The sequence below is a fragment of the Spermophilus citellus genome (genome assembly GCF_964194105.1).
Source record: "Spermophilus citellus genome assembly, chromosome: 2".
NCBI lineage: Eukaryota > Metazoa > Chordata > Mammalia > Rodentia > Sciuridae > Spermophilus > Spermophilus citellus.
Window position 1 is genome coordinate 247,562,309 of NC_138183.1, and position 24,037 is coordinate 247,586,345.

Genomic DNA, 24,037 nt, shown 5'->3' on the forward strand with positions numbered 1-24,037 from the left:
AGAGAAGTCCTTAGAGGAACAATTTCTTGAGAAATTACTGAGCAAAGCAAAAACACTTGGAGCCGACCTGCATATGCAACCCTAAAACCAAAATATAATTAGGTACCAAACAACAATGTTTCAATTTACAGTGGGTAGTATTTATCATAGTGGTCCTATAAGATTACATTGTCTAGTGACATCATAGCTATTTGATTTTGCCTAAGGACAAATTTCAAATAAAATATCCCCTATCATTCAATGGTGCATGACAGAAAAAAACTCTGGCCTTTGCAAAGGAAGTCCCTGGGAACAAAGATTTTTGTGAGCTGTAAGTATGGATTGGGTGGGGTCTGGCAATCCAGTTGGAAAGTAAGAATAGATGGCCAATGGCTCCAAGTCCAAGGTTTTGGGAAGACAGTCATAAGGACTGTGATTCCATTTTTATGTTGAAGAGGCTAACTAAGGTTTACTAGCTTCAGGACATAATTACATTTCTCAGTGTAGATATATTTGTTATACCAAATGAAGCTCTTCTTGGCAATTATGAATGGCTGTGCTTAACAAAAAAGGATAAACTTAATAAATGCAATCTGAGCTAGGTGTAGCGACACACATCTATAATCCCCGTGACTTGGAAAGCTGAAACAGGACAATTGCAAATTCAAAGCCAGCTTCAGCAAAAAAGTGAGGTGTGTTAAGTGAGACCCTATCTCTAAATAAAATGCAAAGCAGGGCTGAGGATGTGGCTAAGTGGTCAAGTGCCCCTGAGTTCAATCTCTGGTACCCTGCTCCCCCTAAAAAAAGAATAAGGGAATCATGTTAAGAGGACACAGAAGCTGACCTGAAGCGGGGCTCCATAGGGTCATATTTAGGAAACTTGATCATCATAAAAAAATAATGCTGAACTAGGAGCACTGGTACAGGATTGTAATCCCAGGTACTTGGGAGGCTGAAGCAGGACAATCACAAGTTTGAGGTCAGCCTCAGAAGCTTAGCAAGGACCCTTTCTCAAAAACAAGAAGCCGGGGATATAGCTAACTGGTAGAGTACTTCTGAATTAAATTCCCAGTACCAGAAAGAAAAAAAATATGCTAATGGATTAGAATATATTGAATAAAAACAAAAACAAAAACCCCCTAACAATTCCATAGTGGTAACTTAAAAAAAGAGAAAGCTTCTTTACAGAAGTCAAATAATAAGTGTAGAAGAAATGATAGAGAAACACCATTTTACACAATCTAAAAAATGACAAGCAAGGATCACTGTGTGGTAGAAGCAAAACATTCACACCAATTCAAAGCATCACTCCACAAATACTTAAGTCTGATGGTCACCACTTTAAACATGTGACCAAACTGCATCACCAATAAAGGATTAACCCTCATCAAGTGAGTGTCCACTAATGCAATCATCACATCAAAATTGGTCTTAATCTGATTATCTGGAAACACTGAACCAAAACCTTTTGTGATGTCACCAAAAAAAAATACAAAAGGACATATAAAAATACAAAATAGACATAAGAATCAAACAGGTGTGAGTCTTGTCTGGGTTTTGATCTGAAGGAAAATAAACTAAAAACTTAAAAAAAAAAAATCCAGTTGGAGAAATCCAAATATGGACCAGGTATGAAGTGTTGGGAAACTACTGTTACTTTTCTTTGTTATGTTAATGGCATTGTAACTGTTCAGAACATTTTACCTTTAGCAAGGGGCATGTTGAAGAATCTGGGGATGAACTTTCATAATGTTTGCCCTATTCTCAAAGGATTCATTAGGGAGGGAAAGCAAATGAGAAAAAATTTTTACAACTGTACCTGAGGGAATAAAGGTCTTCATTAAACTATCCTCCCAACTTTTCTGTATTTGATATCTTTATTTACAAAAAAGAAAATGATCCAGTAACATTAGATCGGGTAATTATGTTGAAAAAGCCACCTATTTTTTAGTTTCTCAAAAATTAAAAAATTCTCAGGTCTTACATACAGAGATTATAAATTGAGGCTTGGGAATCTACTCATTGAACTTCATATTAAATTAGTGATTTCTCAGGGGCTGGGGATATATAGCTCAGTTGGCAAAGTGCTTGCCTCACATGCACAAAGCCCTGGGTTCAATCCCTAGCACTACCAAAAAAAAAAAAAAACCCAACCCCACAAATTAGTGGTTTCTAGTGGCTGGGGCTATGGCTGTGGTTCAGCAGTAGCGCACTTGCCTGGCATGTGTGAGGCACTGGGTTCGATTCTCAGCACCACATATTAATAAATAAGTAAAATAAAGATACTATTAACAATTTTTAAAAATTAGGTTTCTCAAGAAAGTGCTTAAGCCCAACACAGTAGTGCCCGTCTGTAATTCCAGCTACTTCAGGAGGCTAAGGCAGGAGGATAAAGAGTTCAAGGTTAACCTAGGTAATGTAATGAGACCCTGTCTCAAAATAAAAAGTAAAAAAGGTTTGGGGTTGCAGCTCAGTGGTAGAGCACCCCTGGGTTCAATTTCCAGTACCTTAAACAAAACAAATGATGTCCTTGAGGAGATCAGAGGAAAAGGGATCCAGTTTATAAGTCTAGGATTTAGCTGAAAGAGGAGCTGGTAACAGATGAGAAGGCAGGGTACTGAGTGGGGTGGAAGTTTCCTTGAAACTAGTTTAGTCTTTCCTGGTCCCTTGGATTTTTTTGGAGTGGGGGAAGGGGGATGGGAGAGTGGTGCTGGTACCAGGGATTGAACCCAGGGGCACTTAAGCACTGAGCCACATCCCCAGACCTTTTTTGAATTTTATTTAGAGAAATCTGTGTGTGTGTGTGTGGGGGGGTATCTTTCTGAGTTGTTTAGAGCCTCTCTTAAGTTGCTGAGGCTGGCTTTGAACTGTCGCTTCTCCTGCCTCAGTCTCCCACGTTGCTGGGATCACAGGCATGTACTACCCATGCCCAGCTTGAATTTGATTTTTTAAAAGCTATTATAGGGCTGGGGTTGTGGCTCAGTGGTAGAGCACTCACCTAGCACGTCCGAGGTCCTGGATTCGATTCCCAACACCACATTAAATAAATAAATAAATAAATAAGGGTATTGTGTCCAACTACAACTAAAAAATATATATCATTTTTTTAAGAGAGAGAATTTTTTAATATTTGTTTTTCAGTTTTCAGTGGACACAACATCTTTATTTTTTTATGTGGTGCTAAGGATCGAACCCAGCGCCCCACGCATGCCAGGCAAGCGTGTTACCGCTTGAGCCACATCCCCAGCCCTAAAAATTATATCTTAAAAAAAAAAAAAAAAGCTATTATAGCGGCGTTCAGTAGTACACACCTGTAATACCAAGTACTTGGGAAGCTGAGATAGGAGGGTCACAAGTTCAAAGGCAGACTGAGCAACTTAGTGAGATCCTGTCTCAAAATATAAAGCAGCTGGGCGAGTGTCACATGTCTTTGGCTCAGGAAGCTGAGACAGGAAGACTGCAAGTTCAAAGTCAGCCTCAGCAACTCAGCAAAAAAGAAAAAATTAAAATAAAAAGCAAAAAGGGCTGGAGATATAGTTCAGTGGTAGAGCTCTGCTGGGCTCAATCCCCAGTACGGCAAAAATTAATAAAAACCATTAAAAAAAAAGTTTGGGCAGAGCACTAGAGAAAGAACATACAGATATTCTGCCCACAGAGACTGGGTGGGGTCAGGATGCTCCATGACCTTCTGACCTGCTTTTCTGAACTTGGGCAGGATATGTCCCAGAGTAGTCACCTGGCTTCCTGGCTTGCCCAAGACCCTGGGGCTGCCAGATAAGGCTTCTGCCAGTCTGTCATACTACATCAGAATGTTAGGAACCCTCTGCCACCCATTCTGAATTTACTTAACCCCACTGGAGTTTGAGGTATGCTTTGTTTTGGCAATCAAGACAGCAGAATACATAAACATGTAGGGCCTTGTCACTGTAGGATGATAGCCATAATTTTTCACCCAAACTGGGATGCTTTTGAAAATATAATTACTAAAAAAAAAAAAAAAAAAAAAGATTATTACTCTAGGACAGCAAGTGTTAACTGCCCTGCACAAAGGGAGATGTATATTCAGCTGCCAGTGGAGAGGAGGTTGAGGTATCCTTGATGATGGCTGCTCCAAGCCTGGTACCAGGAGGCATTTTCCAAAAGAGCATCTCCTTCCCCCTTGAGTCAGCTTTGTGAGAAGCATCTGTTCCCAGGGGCCCATGAGGGGAAAACAGGACCCAGCTGCAGAGGCAAGGCCTTTGTTTTGCTAGCTTTCATGACCTCAGCAGCCCAAGCCCAGAGACAGCCAGAAAGTGTACTCTATCCTGCAACAGACTCAGGGAGCCACCATGTTCCTGCAAACTGAGAGGCTCAGACACTAATCTCTCTCAGATCTCAGGATCTCTAAAAACTCTTTAATATACCCACTTTAGAAGTAAGCATGGGGATTGCATCGTCCCATGAGCATCTTGGTAGACTCAGTAACAGAGCTGGGGAGCAAAAGCTTCCATAATTTTCCAGAACATTCTTCTGTAAAATTGTCTTGCTTCCCACCAATAATAAATATTTCTTTCAATGGTTTTAAAAAAAAGATAAAAACAAAAAACAGCTTGGGGATAAATGGAAAAATCTGAACACTGCCTGGATATTAAATAATATTAGGAAATTGTTAATTTTCATGGATGTGGTAACAGCTTATGGTTTTTGTCAAATTCATTCTCAGGAGAAACTTGTTGAAGTATCTAGAGATAAAGTATCATGATACCTGCAGTCTCTTTGAAATGGTTCAGAAAAATAAAAGATAAGCAGCCAAATGTTAACAACTTTTGAATTTAGGTGCTAGATATATGTGTGTTTAATATGGTTATTACAACTTTTTTTTTTTTTTTAGAGAGAGAGTGAGAGAGAGGGGGACAGAGAGAGAGAGAATTTTAACATTTATTTATTTTTTCTTAGTTCTCGGCGGACACAACATCTTCGTTTGTATGTGGTGCTGAGGATCAAACCCGGGCCGCACGCACGCTAGGCGAGCGCGCTACCGCTTGAGCCACATCGCCAGCCCCTATTTCAACTTTTTGGTGAATTTTAAATTTTTCATTAACAAAAAGCAACTAATTCCTTATTTTCAATTATGTATTTATTTTTTAAGAATTGCTAATGTCTTCATTAAAGAAACAATATGCCCAGGGCTGGGGGTATAGCTCAGTTGGTAGAGGGCTTGCCATGCATGTATAAGGCCCTGAATTCAATCCCCAGCACCACAAAAAAGAAAAAGAAAAAAAAGAAACAATATGCCGAATGAAGGTGCTAAAAAATAAATTAGACCCAGTGTGACACATTTCAATAGAGAACAATGAAATTAATTCAATGCTTGTCCCTTAGTATGCTACAGATTCTGTCAAACTGTGCTTTTGCTCTCTTTATAAATAAAACCTAAACTAACTATATGGAAGCATTTGAAATTTATTTATTTATTTATTTTTCAGTTTTCGGTGGACAGACATCTTTATTTTATGGGGAGCTGAGGATCGAACCCAGCACCCCGCGCATGCCAGGGGAGCACATTACCGCTTGAGCCACATCCCCAGCCCAGAAGCATTTGAAATTAAAAAAAAAAAAAAATTAAAGTTCCCTTTCTCCCTACTTTCTTTCCACAAAAAGCAACTAATTCTTTTTCCTTTTGTGATGCTGGGGATTGAACCCAGGGCCTTGTGCATGCGAAGCAAGCACTCTACCAACTGAGCTATGTGCCCAGCTCAAAAAGGACCTACTTCTGACTCATTTCTCCCACAGACATTTGCTCCATTCCTTGCTCACTCTGAAGCAAAGCTCCTCGAAAGAATTGTCTGTTTTTTCTAATTACTCTTTTGCTCTGTTCTTACTTTTTTTCTAATTGTTTTACCCCTTTATCAATCTAATCTATTTTGCTGAACTGGGGTTTGAACCCAGGGGCTCTATGTCCCAAAGTTACATCCCCTGCCCTTTTTATTTGAGACAGGTTCTCCCTAAGTGTCTGAGGCTGGCCTTGAATTTGAGATTCTTCTGCCTCAGTATCCTGAGTGACCGGGATTATAGGATTACAGGTATGTACCACAGCTCCTGGCCTCTTTCTCTTTTTTCCTTTTTCCTCAGGGTAGACCAAGGAGAGTTTTACCAGTTGAGTACACCTCTAGTCCTTTTTTAATTTTTTTTTTTTTTGTACCAGGAATTGAACCCAGAGACACTTAACCACTGAGATATATCCCCAGCACTTTTTATTTTTTATTTTCAGACAGGGTCTCACTAAGTTGCTTAGGGCCTCATTAAATTGCTGAGGCTGACTTTGAATTTGTGATCACCCTGCCTCAGCCTCTTCTTCAGGTGTGTGCCCCCACACCCAGCTCATTCAGGTTTTTCTTCCCATTCCTCCACTGAACCTGAATCAAAGTCATGAACATCTATATAGCTGAATCCAATGCCCTCTTCTTACTCTTCAAGGTTCTAATTCCAGTAATGGCTAGGTAGGTCCTACTGGCCAACGCATTCCACAAATAACAACTAGAAATATCATACAAAATGTAAAAATCAGCTACCCTAGTTCAGCCAAGTTAATTGCTTGCAAAAACAAAAGTCAACGTTCTTGGGAATCCGGATGTACCTCAGAGGTACAGCATTTACCTAACATGTGTGAGACCCTGGGTTCAATCCCCAGTACCACCAAAAAAAAAAAAAAAGTCAACATTCTCTAGGGAAACAGAAATTCTATAATGTATCAATCATGACGTACAAAAAATTGGTAAACATACAGTGAAATAAGAAAGTGTGATCTGACCTATATTCAGAACAAGGCAAAGAGTATGACAAAACCTAGGATAACTCATACATTGGAAATTAGCAAACAAGGATCTTAAAGTGGTTATTGTAATAATGACTGAAATGTAGTAAATTTCAGCATATAAACACAAACTATAGATGGCTGGGGTTCCACCTCAGTGATAAAGTGCTTGCCTAGCAAGAGGCCCTGGGTACAAACCCTAACACCACACACACACACACACACACACACACACACACACACACAGAGAGAAAGGAAGAAAGAACCATATGGCAATTTAAAACTGAAAAATGGGCTGGGGACATAGCTCAGTTGGTACAGTGCTTGCCTCGCATGCACAAGGCCCTGGGTTTCATCCCCAGCACCACAAAAAACAAAAATAAAAACAAAAATCAGGGGCTGGGGATGTGGCTCAAGCGGTAGCGCGCTCGCCTAGCGTGCGTGCGGCCCGGGTTCGATCCTCAGTACCACATACAAACGAAGATGTTGTATCCGCCGAGAACTAAGAAAAAATAAATAAATAAATATTAAAAATTATCTCTCTCTCTCTGTCTCCCTCTCTCTCTCACTCTCTCTTTAAAAAAAAAAACAAAAACAAAAATCAACAACCGTGAAAAATATGATAGATGAAGTTAAAAATTCACAAGATAGGCTTAACAGCAGACTGAAGAGGACATTGGAAAGGAATAGACATATATATAATAGAACATGTATATACACATATGTATTCTCAGATAAAGATGATAGGAAGAGGTAGAAAAATGTAATGGCCATATACTTCTAAAATTTGGTGAGAGACATAAATTCACAGATTTAAGAATCTCAGAGAACACTCCCCTCAAAAAAAAAAAAAAAAAAAAACAGAATAAATACAAAAAAAACATGTCTACAGGGCTGGGGATGTGGCTCAAGCGGTAGCGCGTTCGCCTCGCATGCGTGCGACCCGGGTTCGATCCTCAGCACCACATACAAACAAGGATGTTGTGTCCGCCGAGAACTAAAAAATAAATATTAAAAAAAAAATTCTCTCTCTCTCTCTCTCTCTCTCTCACTCTTTCTTTAAAAAAAAAATGTCTACATATATCATAGTCAACTGCTAAAAACCAAAGATAAGAGAGTACCCACAAGTCCTGGAATCAACCTCAGCACCATTTAAAAAAAAAAAAAAGCAAGTAAATACATTTTCAGATAAAAACAAACTGAAAGAATCTGTCACCAGCAGATTGTACTTCTGCAAAAGTGCTAAGGGGAAGTACTTCTTTCAAGTTAAAGGGAAGTCATGTCAAGGGTGACTTGGATATTTTTAGGAAAGAAGAAAGCACTGGAAACAGTAAAGAGAACAGCTTCCCCTCTTAGTTTCATTAAATACACTTACCTTTAAAATAAAAATTATAATAGTGTACTGTAAGATTTATATAAAATTATGTAGATGCAACAAATACGATAATACATAGCTTAAAGATTAGAGAAAAGATGGCAAAGTTCTTTCATTTTATACAAAGTAACTCTGAAAAGCTAATGATGCATACTACAATCTCTAAAGCAAGCATTTAAAAAAAAGTCAATAACAAATAGCTATAATACCAACAGATAAATTTAAATGGAGTTGAAAATGAATTTTAATCAGTTCCTGTCTGAGGCAGGAAGATCACAAGTTCAAGTTCAAGTTCAAGGCCAGCCTCAGCAACTTAGAGAGACCCAGTCTCAAAATAAAAAGTAAAAAAGGCTGGGGATGTGGCTCAGTGGTAAAGTGTCCCTGGGTTCAATCCCCAGTACCACCAAAAAAAAAAAAAAAGTCAACATTCTCTAGGGAAACAGAAATTCTATAATGTATCAATCATGACGTACAAAAAATTGGTAAACATACAGTGAAATAAGAAAGTGTGATCTGACCTATATTCAGAACAAGGCAAAGAGTATGACAAAACCTAGGATAACTCATACATTGGAAATTAGCAAACAAGGATCTTAAAGTGGTTATTGTAATAATGACTGAAATGTAGTAAATTTCAGCATATAAACACAAACTATAGATGGCTGGGGTTCCACCTCAGTGATAAAGTGCTTGCCTAGCAAGAGGCCCTGGGTACAAACCCTAACACCACACACACACACACACACACACACACACACACACAGAGAGAAAGGAAGAAAGAACCATATGGCAATTTAAAACTGAAAAATGGGCTGGGGACATAGCTCAGTTGGTACAGTGCTTGCCTCGCATGCACAAGGCCCTGGGTTTCATCCCCAGCACCACAAAAAACAAAAATAAAAACAAAAATCAGGGGCTGGGGATGTGGCTCAAGCGGTAGCGCGCTCGCCTAGCGTGCGTGCGGCCCGGGTTCGATCCTCAGTACCACATACAAACGAAGATGTTGTATCCGCCGAGAACTAAGAAAAAATAAATAAATAAATATTAAAAATTATCTCTCTCTCTCTGTCTCCCTCTCTCTCTCACTCTCTCTTTAAAAAAAAAAACAAAAACAAAAATCAACAACCGTGAAAAATATGATAGATGAAGTTAAAAATTCACAAGATAGGCTTAACAGCAGACTGAAGAGGACATTGGAAAGGAATAGACATATATATAATAGAACATGTATATACACATATGTATTCTCAGATAAAGATGATAGGAAGAGGTAGAAAAATGTAATGGCCATATACTTCTAAAATTTGGTGAGAGACATAAATTCACAGATTTAAGAATCTCAGAGAACACTCCCCTCAAAAAAAAAAAAAAAAAAAACAGAATAAATACAAAAAAAACATGTCTACAGGGCTGGGGATGTGGCTCAAGCGGTAGCGCGTTCGCCTCGCATGCGTGCGACCCGGGTTCGATCCTCAGCACCACATACAAACAAGGATGTTGTGTCCGCCGAGAACTAAAAAATAAATATTAAAAAAAAAATTCTCTCTCTCTCTCTCTCTCTCTCTCACTCTTTCTTTAAAAAAAAAATGTCTACATATATCATAGTCAACTGCTAAAAACCAAAGATAAGAGAGTACCCACAAGTCCTGGAATCAACCTCAGCACCATTTAAAAAAAAAAAAAAGCAAGTAAATACATTTTCAGATAAAAACAAACTGAAAGAATCTGTCACCAGCAGATTGTACTGCTGCAAAAGTGCTAAGGGGAAGTACTTCTTTCAAGTTAAAGGGAAGTCATGTCAAGGGTGACTTGGATATTTTTAGGAAAGAAGAAAGCACTGGAAACAGTAAAGAGAACAGCTTCCCCTCTTAGTTTCATTAAATACACTTACCTTTAAAATAAAAATTATAATAGTGTACTGTAAGATTTATATAAAATTATGTAGATGCAACAAATACGATAATACATAGCTTAAAGATTAAAGATGGCAAAGTTCTTTCATTTTATACAAAGTAACTCTGAAAAGCTAATGATGCATACTACAATCTCTAAAGCAAGCATTTAAAAAAAAGTCAATAACAAATAGCTATAATACCAACAGATAAATTTAAATGGAGTTGAAAATGAATTTTAATCAGTTCCTGTCTGAGGCAGGAAGATCACAAGTTCAAGTTCAAGTTCAAGGCCAGCCTCAGCAACTTAGAGAGACCCAGTCTCAAAATAAAAAGTAAAAAAGGCTGGGGATGTGGCTCAGTGGTAAAGTGTCCCTGGGTTCAATCCCCAGTACCACCAAAAAAAAAAAAAAGTCAACATTCTCTAGGGAAACAGAAATTCTATAATGTATCAATCATGACGTACAAAAAATTGGTAAACATACAGTGAAATAAGAAAGTGTGATCTGACCTATATTCAGAACAAGGCAAAGAGTATGACAAAACCTAGGATAACTCATACATTGGAAATTAGCAAACAAGGATCTTAAAGTGGTTATTGTAATAATGACTGAAATGTAGTAAATTTCAGCATATAAACACAAACTATAGATGGCTGGGGTTCCACCTCAGTGATAAAGTGCTTGCCTAGCAAGAGGCCCTGGGTACAAACCCTAACACCACACACACACACACACACACACACACACACACACACACACAGAGAGAAAGGAAGAAAGAACCATATGGCAATTTAAAACTGAAAAATGGGCTGGGGACATAGCTCAGTTGGTACAGTGCTTGCCTCGCATGCACAAGGCCCTGGGTTTCATCCCCAGCACCACAAAAAACAAAAATAAAAACAAAAATCAGGGGCTGGGGATGTGGCTCAAGCGGTAGCGCGCTCGCCTAGCGTGCGTGCGGCCCGGGTTCGATCCTCAGTACCACATACAAACGAAGATGTTGTATCCGCCGAGAACTAAGAAAAAATAAATAAATAAATATTAAAAATTATCTCTCTCTCTCTGTCTCCCTCTCTCTCTCACTCTCTCTTTAAAAAAAAAAAAAAAACAAAAATCAACAACCGTGAAAAATATGATAGATGAAGTTAAAAATTCACAAGATAGGCTTAACAGCAGACTGAAGAGGACATTGGAAAGGAATAGACATATATATAATAGAACATGTATATACACATATGTATTCTCAGATAAAGATGATAGGAAGAGGTAGAAAAATGTAATGGCCATATACTTCTAAAATTTGGTGAGAGACATAAATTCACAGATTTAAGAATCTCAGAGAACACTCCCCTCAAAAAAAAAAAAAAAAAAAAACAGAATAAATACAAAAAAAACATGTCTACAGGGCTGGGGATGTGGCTCAAGCGGTAGCGCGTTCGCCTCGCATGCGTGCGACCCGGGTTCGATCCTCAGCACCACATACAAACAAGGATGTTGTGTCCGCCGAGAACTAAAAAATAAATATTAAAAAAAAAATTCTCTCTCTCTCTCTCTCTCTCTCTCTCTCTCACTCTTTCTTTAAAAAAAAAATGTCTACATATATCATAGTCAACTGCTAAAAACCAAAGATAAGAGAGTACCCACAAGTCCTGGAATCAACCTCAGCACCATTTAAAAAAAAAAAAAAGCAAGTAAATACATTTTCAGATAAAAACAAACTGAAAGAATCTGTCACCAGCAGATTGTACTGCTGCAAAAGTGCTAAGGGGAAGTACTTCTTTCAAGTTAAAGGGAAGTCATGTCAAGGGTGACTTGGATATTTTTAGGAAAGAAGAAAGCACTGGAAACAGTAAAGAGAACAGCTTCCCCTCTTAGTTTCATTAAATACACTTACCTTTAAAATAAAAATTATAATAGTGTACTGTAAGATTTATATAAAATTATGTAGATGCAACAAATATGATAATACATAGCTTAAAGATTAGAGAAAAGATGGCAAAGTTCTTTCATTTTATACAAAGTAACTCTGAAAAGCTAATGATGCATACTACAATCTCTAAAGCAAGCATTTAAAAAAAAGTCAATAACAAATAGCTATAATACCAACAGATAAATTTAAATGGAGTTGAAAATGAATTTTAATCAGTTCCTGTCTGAGGCAGGAAGATCACAAGTTCAAGTTCAAGTTCAAGGCCAGCCTCAGCAACTTAGAGAGACCCAGTCTCAAAATAAAAAGTAAAAAAGGCTGGGGATGTGGCTCAGTGGTAAAGTGTCCCTGGGTTCAATCCCTAGTGCCAAAAAAAAAAAAAAAAAAGTTAATGAACTAAATAAAACACTGATTAAATTCTCAGCTTCCATCTTGCTGGCCTGTCAGCAACATTTATCCCAACTGACACTCTTTCCTTACTCATTTTGTTGCCTCCTAGGACCATATTTATTTTTATTCTTCCTTCCCAGCTGGTCTCATTTTTAGTGTTCTCCCAGAATTAATACTTGAATTAAAATATGGCCCAGGAACTCAGGGCTTCATTTTTCCTCTTTATAATGTACTCCTTATTCAGTTTCAAAGTCCAATTCTGTGATTAAAAACCTATAATTTCAGCTACTTGGGAGGCTGAGGCAGAAGATTTGCAAGATCCAGGCCACTTAAGAAGACCTTGTCTCAAAATAAAAGTAACAAAGTACCCCTGGGTTCAATATCCTGTACTGAGGAGGAAAAAAAAAAAAAATCCAATTCTGCCCACATTTCTTTCCAGCTCTCCATATAGCAATCAGTCTGTTAAATATCTCCACTTAAATGTCTAAGTATGGAGGTGTTGAACTTAAGGAGCTTATTTTCTCCTTAACACTTACTCCACCCAAGGTAGCCAGCCCTATTTTAAGTGAAGGCACTCGCTTGCTCAAGTCCAAAACCTGAATTATCATAAACTCCACCCTTCATTCTATTCCTTCTTTTTAATTTAAACTAGAGAGTTAACCCAGAAGCATTCTACCACTGAGCTATTTCCTCAATCCTTTGTTTTGTTTTTTTTTTAATTTTTGAAACAGGGTTTCACTAAGTTGCCAAGAATGGCATCAAACTTGTGAGCCTTCTGCCTCAGCCTGCACAGTTACTGGGATTATAGGTGTGGGCCACCATACCCAGTTCCACTTCTTTAATACTCTTTATTTAGCTCAGATAACCTTAAACTTTATATATAAATAACTATTCACCACCACCCCCACTGCTATCATGATCTCCTGCCTAAATTACTGAAAAGGCCTCTACAATGATCTCCCTGCTTCTGTACTGTCCTAGAGACCTACAATGTTACCAAAAGATTAATTCATTTTTTTTTAAGTACTGGAGATTGAATCCAGGGGTGCTTAACCACTGAGCCACATCCCTAGCCCTTTTCAGTTTTTTATCTGAGACAGGATCTCACCAAGTTGCTTAGGGCCTAGCTAAATTGCCTTCAAACTTGTAATCCTCCCGCCTCAGTCTCCCAAACTGCTGGGATTACAGGCACATATCACCATGCCCAGCTAATCCTTTTATGAGACTCAGCTAGGGGTGTAGCTCAGTGGTTCAGTGTTTGCCTAGCCTGTGTAAGGACCTAAGTCTGATCCCTAGAACTGGGGATACATGGATACACACACACACACACACACAGTCAAATCTTGTAACCTTTTTTTGTATCAGGTGCTTAACCACTGAGCCATATCCTCAGCCCCTTTTATTTTTTATTTTGAGACAGAGTCTCACCAAGTTGCTTAGGGCCTCCCTAAATTGCTGAGACTGGTCTTGAACTTGCAATCTTCCTGTTTTAGCCTCCTGATTTGCTGGTGTATGCCACCATACCTGGCAGTAATAATGTTATTGTTAGATTTTAGGCGTTTCCCAAATGCTCATGTGTAAGGCAATGTAAGAAGGCTTACAGGTGAAATGATTAGGTTATGAGAGCCTTAACCTAATCAGTGCATCAATACACTGATAGGGATTAACTGTCTGGTAACTATAGGGCAGGTAAGGGTGTAGCTAGAGCTGGGTCATTGGGGGCATGCCTTTGGTTTTGTACTTTATTTGTGGTGAGGGAATCTCTGTCTCTCTGCATCTCTCTTTGCTTCCAGGTGCCATATTCCCAACTGCTTTCCTCTATCACACACTTCTGCCATGATATTCTGCTTTACTTCAGGTCCTGAGGAACAGAGTAGGTCTATGGAATAAGACCTCTGAAACCATTAGACCCAAATAAACTTTTCCTCCTCTAAAATTGTGTGTGTCAGGTCTTTTGGTTGCACCAATGAAAAATGTGACTAAAACAGAAATTTGCACCAGGAATGGGTTTGCTGCTGTAAGTACCCGAACCATGTGATTCAGAAGCTTTTTGGAATTTGTATGAGGAAAATTTGGAAAGTCTAGTAATGAAAAGCTTTAGAATGTTCTAAGTGGAATTATCCATTAAGGGAGCTCAGAAAACCAGAATGCCAATAGGATTGCAGACAGTTATGACTGGGTTCATGAGATCTGAGGAAAAGGAGAATACTATTGGAAATTGACTAGAGGCCATTCATGTGCTGTTTACCTTTTGCCCATGTCCTGAGACTTTCTGTGACACTGAATTTAATGGTGATGGACTAAATAATCTGTCAGAAGGAATTTTTAGGCAGCACAGCATTCAGTTGGTGGTATGGGCATTGTTGGCAGCAGTTTATTGTGATAATTAGGAATAGAAAGCAAAAATGCATGGAGATGTGAGAAGGAAACCAAAGCTGCAGTGGAGACCCTTGAGATTAAGAAATGCCAGTACCGTGGAATGTCTGCCTAAGAAAGCTGAGAAAGAGGCCACGTAAGCTGCCACCACCAAAGCCACAGGCACAGAGCTATACAAACCCTTTGCAGAGAATATCAAGATGCTATGTGCCCCAGAAACAGGACACAGAACTATAGGATTTATTTGCCCACCCGAATTTTGGTCTGCTTTGGCCCCATCCCTCCTTTGTATGTCCCTATTTCTCCTTTTCTCCCTTTTGGAATGGAAATGTTTACTCTGTGCCTTCATATTGGATATATATAACTTACTTTTGATTTTTTTGTTGTTGTTGTTGTTCCTAGAATTGAACCTAGAGGTGCTTTACCATTGAGCCACATCCAAGCCCCCCTTTTTTACTTTGAGACAGGGCCCTGCTAAATTGCTGAGGCTGGTCTCAAACTTGTGATCTTCTTGCCAGAGCCTCTCTGGGATTATAGGCCTGTGCCACCACACCAAACTTGCTTTTGATTTTTATGGGGACTCACACTGAGAGTTTGCCTTGAGTCTCAGAGGAGACTTTGGACTTGTACTTTTAGGAAATCCTGGAACTTTTGAGACCATGGGGACTCTTGAAAATGGACTAAATGCATTTTGCATGTGAGGCAGGCATGAGCTTTTGGGACCCAAGGGTGGAATGTTATGGTTAGATTTTTAGGTGTTCCTCAAAAGCTCATGTATAAGAAAATGCAAAGTTTACAGGTGAAATGATTCAGTTATGAGAACATTAACTTAATCAGTGCATGAATCCACTGACAGGGATTAACTAGGTGGTAACTGTAGATCAGGCAGGTATGACTGGAGGAGGTAAATCATTGGGGGCAGGGTGCCTTTGGGGTATATATTTTGTCTGTGGTGAGGGAATCTCTGTCACTCTATCTCTGGTTCCTGGTGCCATGTTCTCAGCTTCTTTCCTTCACCATACACTTCAGACCTGATATTCTCCTTCACCTCAAGCCCTGAGGAACAGAGTAGGTCTTTGGAATAAGACCTCTGAAACCATTAGACCCAAATAAACTTTTCCTCCTCTAAAATTGTTTTAGTTAAAAAGTTAACTAACTAAAACAAATATCCTATCTTCTTCCGAGTGGCCTTCCCTGCCACTCAATCTATGATGTACCCAGTCAGTGGCCTTCTTTTTTATTGTATTTTACTTATTTCTTTTTTGTGGTAGGGTCTCACTATGTTACCTAGCCTACTCTCAAACTCTTGGGCTCAAGGGATCTTCCTTTTGCCTCAATCTCCAGAGTAGCTGGGATTATCAGTGAGCACCACCACACCCAGCTCTCAATCACTTTTCTATCTTTCTTTCTTTTTCTTTTTAATTTTGAGACACTAAGCTATTTAGGGCCACACCAGATTGCTGAAGCTGGATTTGAACTCAAGATTCTCCTGCTTGAGTTCAAATCCTCCTGCTTCGGCCTCCCAAACCACTGAGATTACAGGCATGCAATGAGATTACAGCTCTCAAGTCACTTTTCCCACTTAAGTCTCTGAATAGCCCTTATTACTATAGTACCTGAAATTTGCTTGCTTTTAAGTTCCTTTTTAGCAGCTGTCCATACCCACTCTATCAAATTCCATATAGACACTACAGAGAGAGCTTCATGCTATAGAGTCTTCACTATACAGGGATTCCTCACTGTAGACCTAGCACTTAGACTAGTACCTGACATGGAACAGGTGCTCAACGAATACTTAATGAGTGAGCGGAAGCAGGTGACCTGGGCCTTATGTGCTGGCAGATTCCACTCTGCTCTTCCAAAGGACATCAAACTGGGTACTTCAAGATGCCAATCCACAGGAAAAAGAAGGCTCCTCTATGTGGGATAAGCCAGTGCCTCACCTCTGAATGGTTTCCTCCTGTTCCTTAACCATGTGTGCCAACTGCTGAAAGATGGAGCCCAGCTCAACAATTGTAGACTCTATGTTCTGCATGGTATCTGCCCGACTCTGGATATAGGAATCCTTTAGGGGAGGAAGAGAGCAAATTAGCAGTATGAGCTTCTTCAAGGGAAGAGTCTTTAGGACTTTCCCAGCTTGCCATTCCACCCATGGCACACTCCACTGTCTTGGGACCCACAGAGAACAGAAGAGCTCATCCTCTTCAATTTAGAGCCTGAGTACCTGCTCATCAATGAGCTGCAGTTGCTGGCTGGTCCGGGAGTCCATCATGTCAATGGCTACATCCCTGGAGGCACGAGACTCTGCCCCCAAAACCACAGGACCTCCCCCTGCAGAAGAAAGAGGACATGACACATCTTAATAGTTAAAGGCAGGTTCAAAGCCCACATGCTCTGGATTTGAATCCCAGCTCTGGCACTTACTAGCCTTGTGACCCTGGACAGATCATTTAACCTCTCTGAGTCTCAGTTTCCTCACCTGTAAAATGGGGATAATAATAGTTGCTTTTTCAAAGGGTGGTTGTGACAATTAAATGAGAGAATTCGAATAAGTGCACAAAACATTTAGACACTCTAATTCAATCTCAAAATGATTGAATTCACCCCCAACAGAGAGAATGTGGAAGACTAATTGTGGATAATGAATTCCCATAATCAGGTCTGACATCTAAGAAATGCCTACCAAATTCCTGGCCCCTCCATTCTCCTATCCAATACCTGTCTCTAGATGCCACCACAGCCACAGTAACCAAGAGTAGCCACCAGGGCTTCCCATATTGCCTGTGACTTACCCAGGTGGTTGGGGGCAAGGGGCAGGGCTGACACAGGCGCCCGGGAGAACTGTTCCCGCCGGCTCCTCTGCTGCTTCAGATTCTGGGGTTAGGGAAAAAATGCAAAGGTCCTGATGCCTCTGTAAGTGAGTATATTAAAGAGATCCCTCTTCTTAGCCCCATGACCCTGTGGAACTTGTCCCTTTTCCATTTTCTCTTGGGCCCTTACTCCCACATTTCTATCCCTTTTTTCAGATTCCTCTCACCTCTGTCCTCACTTCTAAAACTGATTTGAAGTCATTGGACATGGAAGCCAGTTTTGACTAGAAGAAAAGGAGAAAGAATCAAGCAAAGAAAATCCAGTTTTCTCACTCCCTCCCACCATCCCCAAGGTCCCACCTGCAAGGAGACCACAATGGTGTTGGAATGGGTCTGCAGGTGCCGGCCACTCTGGCTGCCCTTGGCCTTCACAAAATCCTGAAGCTGAGCGATTTGTTTGTTGAGGCTATTGATGTCCTGGTAAAAGAGCCCATAGAAAAACCGAGTATTAACCAAGGAGTCCTCAGCCAGCGTCTCTATCCATGGTCATCTCTAGCAGGGAAGGCAGGATGAAAGTTACTAGCAGGAGTGAGTGTCCCAGACAGTCAGATCAGAAGGGCTTGCTAGAATTTTCCAAGCTCTTGTGTTTGCTCTGTCTCAGTACCTGCAGAGAAGAGCCAAAAAAAGGCAAAGTAGGGCCTCATCCATTTATGGGTGACTGATTCTCATTTACCCCTCCACTTATGTCCTGCTCCACCCTATGAGGCTACAAAACCATTTCACAGGACAAATCTTGGACCCAGAGCATGCTGTCCAACAAAGCACCTATACAATATTCAGGAAAAGGGAGGACTTGAAGGAACCAAAGTTTTCCAGAGCAATCAACAAAATGATTTTTACACAAATAATTTGTAATATTACATCAAGAGTAAAACTGTGAATTGTCCAAGGTCACACACAGTGAGTTAGTAGCAGAGCCATGCTTTCTACACCAGTGTGTCAACTGCTCCCCAAACCAGCCTGCGAAGGGACAAGTGAGACAAAGAAAATGGAGGTGGCAGCCAGCAAGTGACCGAGAAAGCTTGTCCCAATATAGCCATAGCCAGGGTAAGAAAGAAAAGAGGCAGCCTAGGGATGTAGAAGCTCAGTGGTAGAGTACTTCCTGAGCATGTGCTAGCATCTGGGTTCCATCCCCATAAGGAAATGGTGGGGAGAGGAGGTGTCAAGAATAAATAGTGAACATAAGAAATAGGCCAGAGTACCAGGCATGGTGGCTGAGGCAGGAGGATCATGAATTCAAAGCCAGTCTCAACAACTTAGTGAGACCCTATCTCAAAAATTTCTTAAAAAATGGGCATGGGGATGTGGCTCAAGCAGTAGCGTGCTCGCCTGGCATGCATGCGGCCCGGGTTCGATCCTCAGCACCACATATAAACAAAGATGTTGTGTCCGCCGAAAACTAAAAAATAAATATAAAAAAAAAAAATGAAAAAAAGGGTTGGGGATGTGGTTCAGTAGTGAAGCATCCTTGGGTCCAATCTCTGGAACCAAAATAAATGAATCAATAAATAGGCTAGAGCTAGACACAGTAGTACAGGACTAGAAAGAAAAGTTCTGAATTTTTCTCTTGGATATTGTAGAAGGTCTTAGATGCAACACCAGAATCCATGTAACAAGTTTAGGTAAGAAAGAAAGAGGGCGGGGGATATAGCTCAGTGGTTCAATGTTTGCCTTAGGTTCGATGATAGTACTGCCAAAAAAAAAAAAAGAGAGAGAGCAAGAGAACAGAGTGCTGGGATGCACAGCTACTTAGGAAGCTGAGGCAGGAGGGTTGTAAATTTTCTCCCTGACAAAATCTCCCCTAGGGTTCTGGCTTTAAAAAGGCACCACGGCCCACAACGGCACCCAAGTGAGAAGCGCCTAATCACATACTCACATCTCCTTAGCCCAGCTATTTGCTACCATACAAATGTAATCTACTGAGTGCTTACTGTGTACTTAGTACTCTATTAAACATTATGACTGAGCTGGAGATGTAGCTAGCTCAGTGAGAGAGTGCTTAGCCATGTGTGAGGCCCTGAGTTTGATGTTTAGCACCAAATGACACTGAAACACAAAACTCCATAATTGCTTTGTATTTGTTTACAGTGTGCCATGTAACATGCTGAGAATGTTACTACAATTTTATCTCTGTCCTTAAATTTAACAAAGAAAATTCTTTTACTTAACAGGTTTTAATTTACCCTCAAAAGCTATTCTTGGTGGGGGGAAAAAAAAGCTATTCTTGGGCTGGGATTGTGGCTCAGTGGTAGAGTGCTTGCCTAGCATGTGTGAGGCACTGGGTCTGATTCTCAGCACCACATATAAATAAATAAAAGTCCATCAACAACTAAAAAATATTAAAAAAAAAAAAAAAGTTATTCTTGGCAGGGCACGGGGGCGCATGACAATAATCCCAGCAGCTCGGGAGGCTAAGGCAGGGGAATCATGAGTTCAAAGCTAACCTCAGCAAAAACCCAGGCTCTCAGCATCTCAGCACTCAGTGAAACACTGTCTCTAAATAAAGTACAAAATAGAGCTGGGAATATGGCTCTAGCGCCCCTGAGTTCAATCCCCAGTACCAAAAAAAAGAAAACAGCCATTCTCTCCTTTCTTTTTCCTTTTTGGTAAATGGCACCACTATTCACCAGATGCTCGGACCAAAAACCTAAAAGCTATTCTTTTTTTTTTTTTTTAAAGAAAGAGAGAGAGAGAAGAGAAGAGAAGAGAAGAGAAGAGAAGAGAAGAGGAGAAAGAATATCTTTTTTTTTTATAGATGGACACAACACAATGCCTTTATTTTTATGTGGTGCTGAGAATCGAACCCGGGTCCCGCCAGTGCTAGGCGAGCTCTCTATTGCTGAGCCACAATCCCTGCCCCAAAAGCTATTCTTAATTCATCTCTTCCTTTAAATCTATAGGGAGCCTATTAGGAACACACAAAGAACCCAAACAATGCTAAGTATAGTGGTACATGCCTATAATCCCAGCAACTTGGGAAGCTAAGGTAGGAGAATCGCAAGTTCAAGACCAGCCTCAGCACCTTAGTAAGACACTTTCTCAAAATAAAAATAAATGAATAAATCTATGGAGCTGGGGTTGTGGCTCAGTGGTAGAGCACTCGCCCGGTATGTGTGAGGCACTGGGTTCGATCCTCGGCACTACATATAAATAAAGATATTGTGTCCACCTAAAACTAAAAAATCTTAAAAATAAATAAATAAAAATAAATGTATGGTTCCAATATTCACTCTGAATCTGTCCACATTTCTACTTCTTTACTGCAGCCACCCTAGTCTAAACTATCTTCCTTTCCTTTCTAAAAAATCTCCAAGAGTCTCCTAAGTGACAGTCCTTTTTCTAGTTTACCTTCCTGAAAAACAATCCCTATACAATGTCCACTCATCTTTTTTTTTTTAATTTTAATATTTTATTTTTTAGTTTTCGGCGGACACAACATCTTTGTTTGTATGTGGTGCTGAGGATCGAACCCAGGCCGCATGCATGCCAGGTGAGCGCGCTACCGCTTGAGCCACATCTCCAGCCCCTGGCCACTCATCTTCTAAACTAAAACTCAAGGGTTGGTAGTATAGCACAGTGCTAAGGCATTTGTCTGCAATCCCTAGTACCAAAAAAACAAACAAAACCAAAAATACCAATCTCCCAGGAGCTTACCACTAAATTTAGAATACAACCCATCTCCTTAGTTGGCTTGTACAGGCTCTCTGGTCTAGCCCCTGCCACCATCTAGTCTCCTCACCTGCTGGGCTGTAGCCACACTCTGGACCTTTTCCCTTTGTGCCTCAAGGTTACCCACACTTTGGATCTTTTCCCTTTGCTGTTCCCACTTTACAAACTACATTCCCACTTTCTGGAATATGCTCCTACCAGATCTTTGGATGAACTTTCCTTCATATTTGGGACTAAATGTCCCTTCTTCAGCCAGACTAGTCTATAGGAATCCCCCTAGGTACAGTAGTCATAGCCCTGAAAGTCACTCAACTATGTTAGTAATTAAAGGAAACAAATGAACCTTAAAGAGGACTGTGAGGTAGGCATCATCATCATCTCCTCCTTACTGATAAGGGAACTAAAGCTCAGAGAAGTTAGGAGGTACCCAAGTCACAATCTAAACGGTAGACTTATTTGAATTCAAGCCCTTCTAAACCTAGTAGGCTGCTTCTTAAATGCATAAACAATAAAACCCCAATAGTTAGAGGAACTCTCTTTTTTCCACCAGCATGGTATCTCTTGAATAGGTATGCCCTTTGGCCTCTGTCATCATGATCATCATCTTTATTCAGGACAATCAAAGCAGCCTCCTTCCTAGTCTCTGCCCTGTCCATGTTCCAAGTCAGACTCCACTTGTAGCCCACAGCATTCAAGATGATTCCACAGCCCTTAGCATAGCACACATTATTCTTCATAAGCAGTCACCAAACTATCTTTCCAGTCTCCTGCGAATCACTTATTCAATCAGTGCCTACTAGATGCTAGACACTTATAAGCCCGCCCTTGGGGTATATCTGTGAACAAGAAGAAAAAAAAAAAAAAACCTGGTATTGCGGTGTTCATGTATCTTTTCTCTCTTTTTATTGAGAGGTGGAATGTGGGAAAGGAGGAGGGAGGAAGGAATAAACAATAAAAATAAGCTAATTATAGAGAATGTTAGAAAGTTCAAATATTATGAAAAAAGAAATAGAGCAGAGTAAGGAGGATAGGAGTTTGGGCTGATGGAGCATTAAACACCACGATTGCCAAGTGTGGTAGCACATGCCTATAATCCCAGCAACTCAGGAGACTGAGGCAGGAGGATCAAAAGTTCAAAGCCAGTCTCAGCAACTTAGCACGACCCTGTCTCAAAATTAAAAAAAAAAAAAAAAAGGGAGATGGGGTGGGACGGGGATGTGGCTCAGTGGTTAAGCACCCCTGGGTTCAATTCCAAGAACCAAAGGGGGAGGGGGGACCCACACTATGATTGGGATAGGCCTCCCTGAGCAGGTGACATCTGAGACTTTTTTTTTTCTTTTTACAGTATTGGGAATGGAACCCCAAGTCTCACACATGCCAGGCAAGCTCTCTACCTCTGAGCTATATCTCCAGCCCAGACTTTTCCTTTTATTAGCCACACCTCTGCATAGCTTCATCTTCCTGGAATGTCCTCCTACTACCTTTACACCAGCCTTGAATTCAGCTCAGATTTCACCCTCTAGTCTATCAATCTTTCCCAGTACCCCCTACTGTGTCAATCATCTTTTTGTAAGATCTTTTCTTTATCATTCATTCCTACTCACTGTAAGTATAGATCATGGAGCTGGATCACTCTTTTGTGTAGTAAGTCCTTGAAAGTAAGAACTTTGCCTCATGTTTGTGTCACCAGAGCCTAGTACAGTGCTTGGTAGATAATTAGTAAGCATCTACTGACTAAATGGGAGAACAGATGTTTAGGGCTGGCTCTAGAAACTTGCTCTGGGCCTCTATGTCAATGGAAAATGATGAAAGTGATCTAATTAGAATGCTGGCTCGGGCTGGGGATGTGGCTCAAGCGGTAGCGTGCTCGCCTGGCATGCGTGCGGCCCGGGTTCGATTCTCAGCACCACATATAAACAAAGATGTTGTGTCCGCCAATAACTAAAAAATAAATATTAAAATTCTCTCTCTCTCTCTCCCTCTCTCACTCTCTCTTTAAAAAAAAAAAAAAAAAAAAAAGAATGCTGGCTCTCCCGATAACTAGCAGCTCACCTGTTTGATGATATATGTTAACTCTTCAATTTCCACTGCTTTATCATCAAAAAGGGACTTGCGCTTTGCCACTGCAGAGACAACAGGAAATTACAACAGATGAGTTAAAAGGCTGGAGATTAGCTTATTGGCAGAGCACATGCAAGACACTGGGTTCAATCCCTAGCACCACAAAGCACACAAACACAGAAAAAGACAAAGCTCAGGGAGCACCCACTCTGGTTCACTGCCCCACCTCTGAAAGATCCCAAAACACTTACAGATTGTCAGCTTCTCCAGCTTGGCAAATGTGTTGCTGAGGTCTTTCCCAATGCGCCTGCAAACAATCACTAGTGAGAACACCGTGGAAAAGGCAGGAAATAGGCTATTTCCACATTAGTTCTAACAAAACCAATCCCAGCCCTCATGGCCAAGTGACCAGTCTGCATGCTTACTTCTTCCTTGGACATTATATCACCCCGCCACAAATCTTATCTCAACTCACTTGGCCATGAGGGTAAATTCACTGCGCTGTCGGGCAGCACGCAGAGCCGGCTTATTTGTTTGGATTCCATTCTGAAAAGCAATGCCAAGAGGTGACAACTTAGCTCCCCACTACATATTTGCAGCTTTCACTGTTCACATGTCCAATAAACTCTTTCTAGTACTAGAGGTATCTACCATCAGATAATTCATATTTATCAGTGGTATTTTAGCCGAAAAGAAGACAAGT

General features: G+C 40.4%; 1 protein-coding gene across 2 annotated transcripts in view; it reads right to left on the bottom strand.

Annotated features, from left to right (window-relative positions):
• The window catches only part of STX5 (syntaxin 5), a 28,484-nt gene that overhangs the window by 1,737 nt on the left and 2,710 nt on the right, over positions 1-24,037 (bottom strand). For both annotated transcript variants that reach the window (XM_081281376.1, XM_081281377.1), the window contains exons 3-10: positions 23,810-23,880; positions 23,586-23,641; positions 23,326-23,396; positions 17,905-18,021; positions 17,772-17,828; positions 17,527-17,608; positions 16,959-17,065; positions 16,678-16,799 (exon numbers count right to left, since the gene is read on the bottom strand). In XM_081281376.1, the coding sequence (XP_081137502.1) occupies positions 16,678-16,799; positions 16,959-17,065; positions 17,527-17,608; positions 17,772-17,828; positions 17,905-18,021; positions 23,326-23,396; positions 23,586-23,641; positions 23,810-23,880 (683 nt within the window). The remainder of the gene's footprint in view (positions 1-16,677; positions 16,800-16,958; positions 17,066-17,526; positions 17,609-17,771; positions 17,829-17,904; positions 18,022-23,325; positions 23,397-23,585; positions 23,642-23,809; positions 23,881-24,037) is intronic.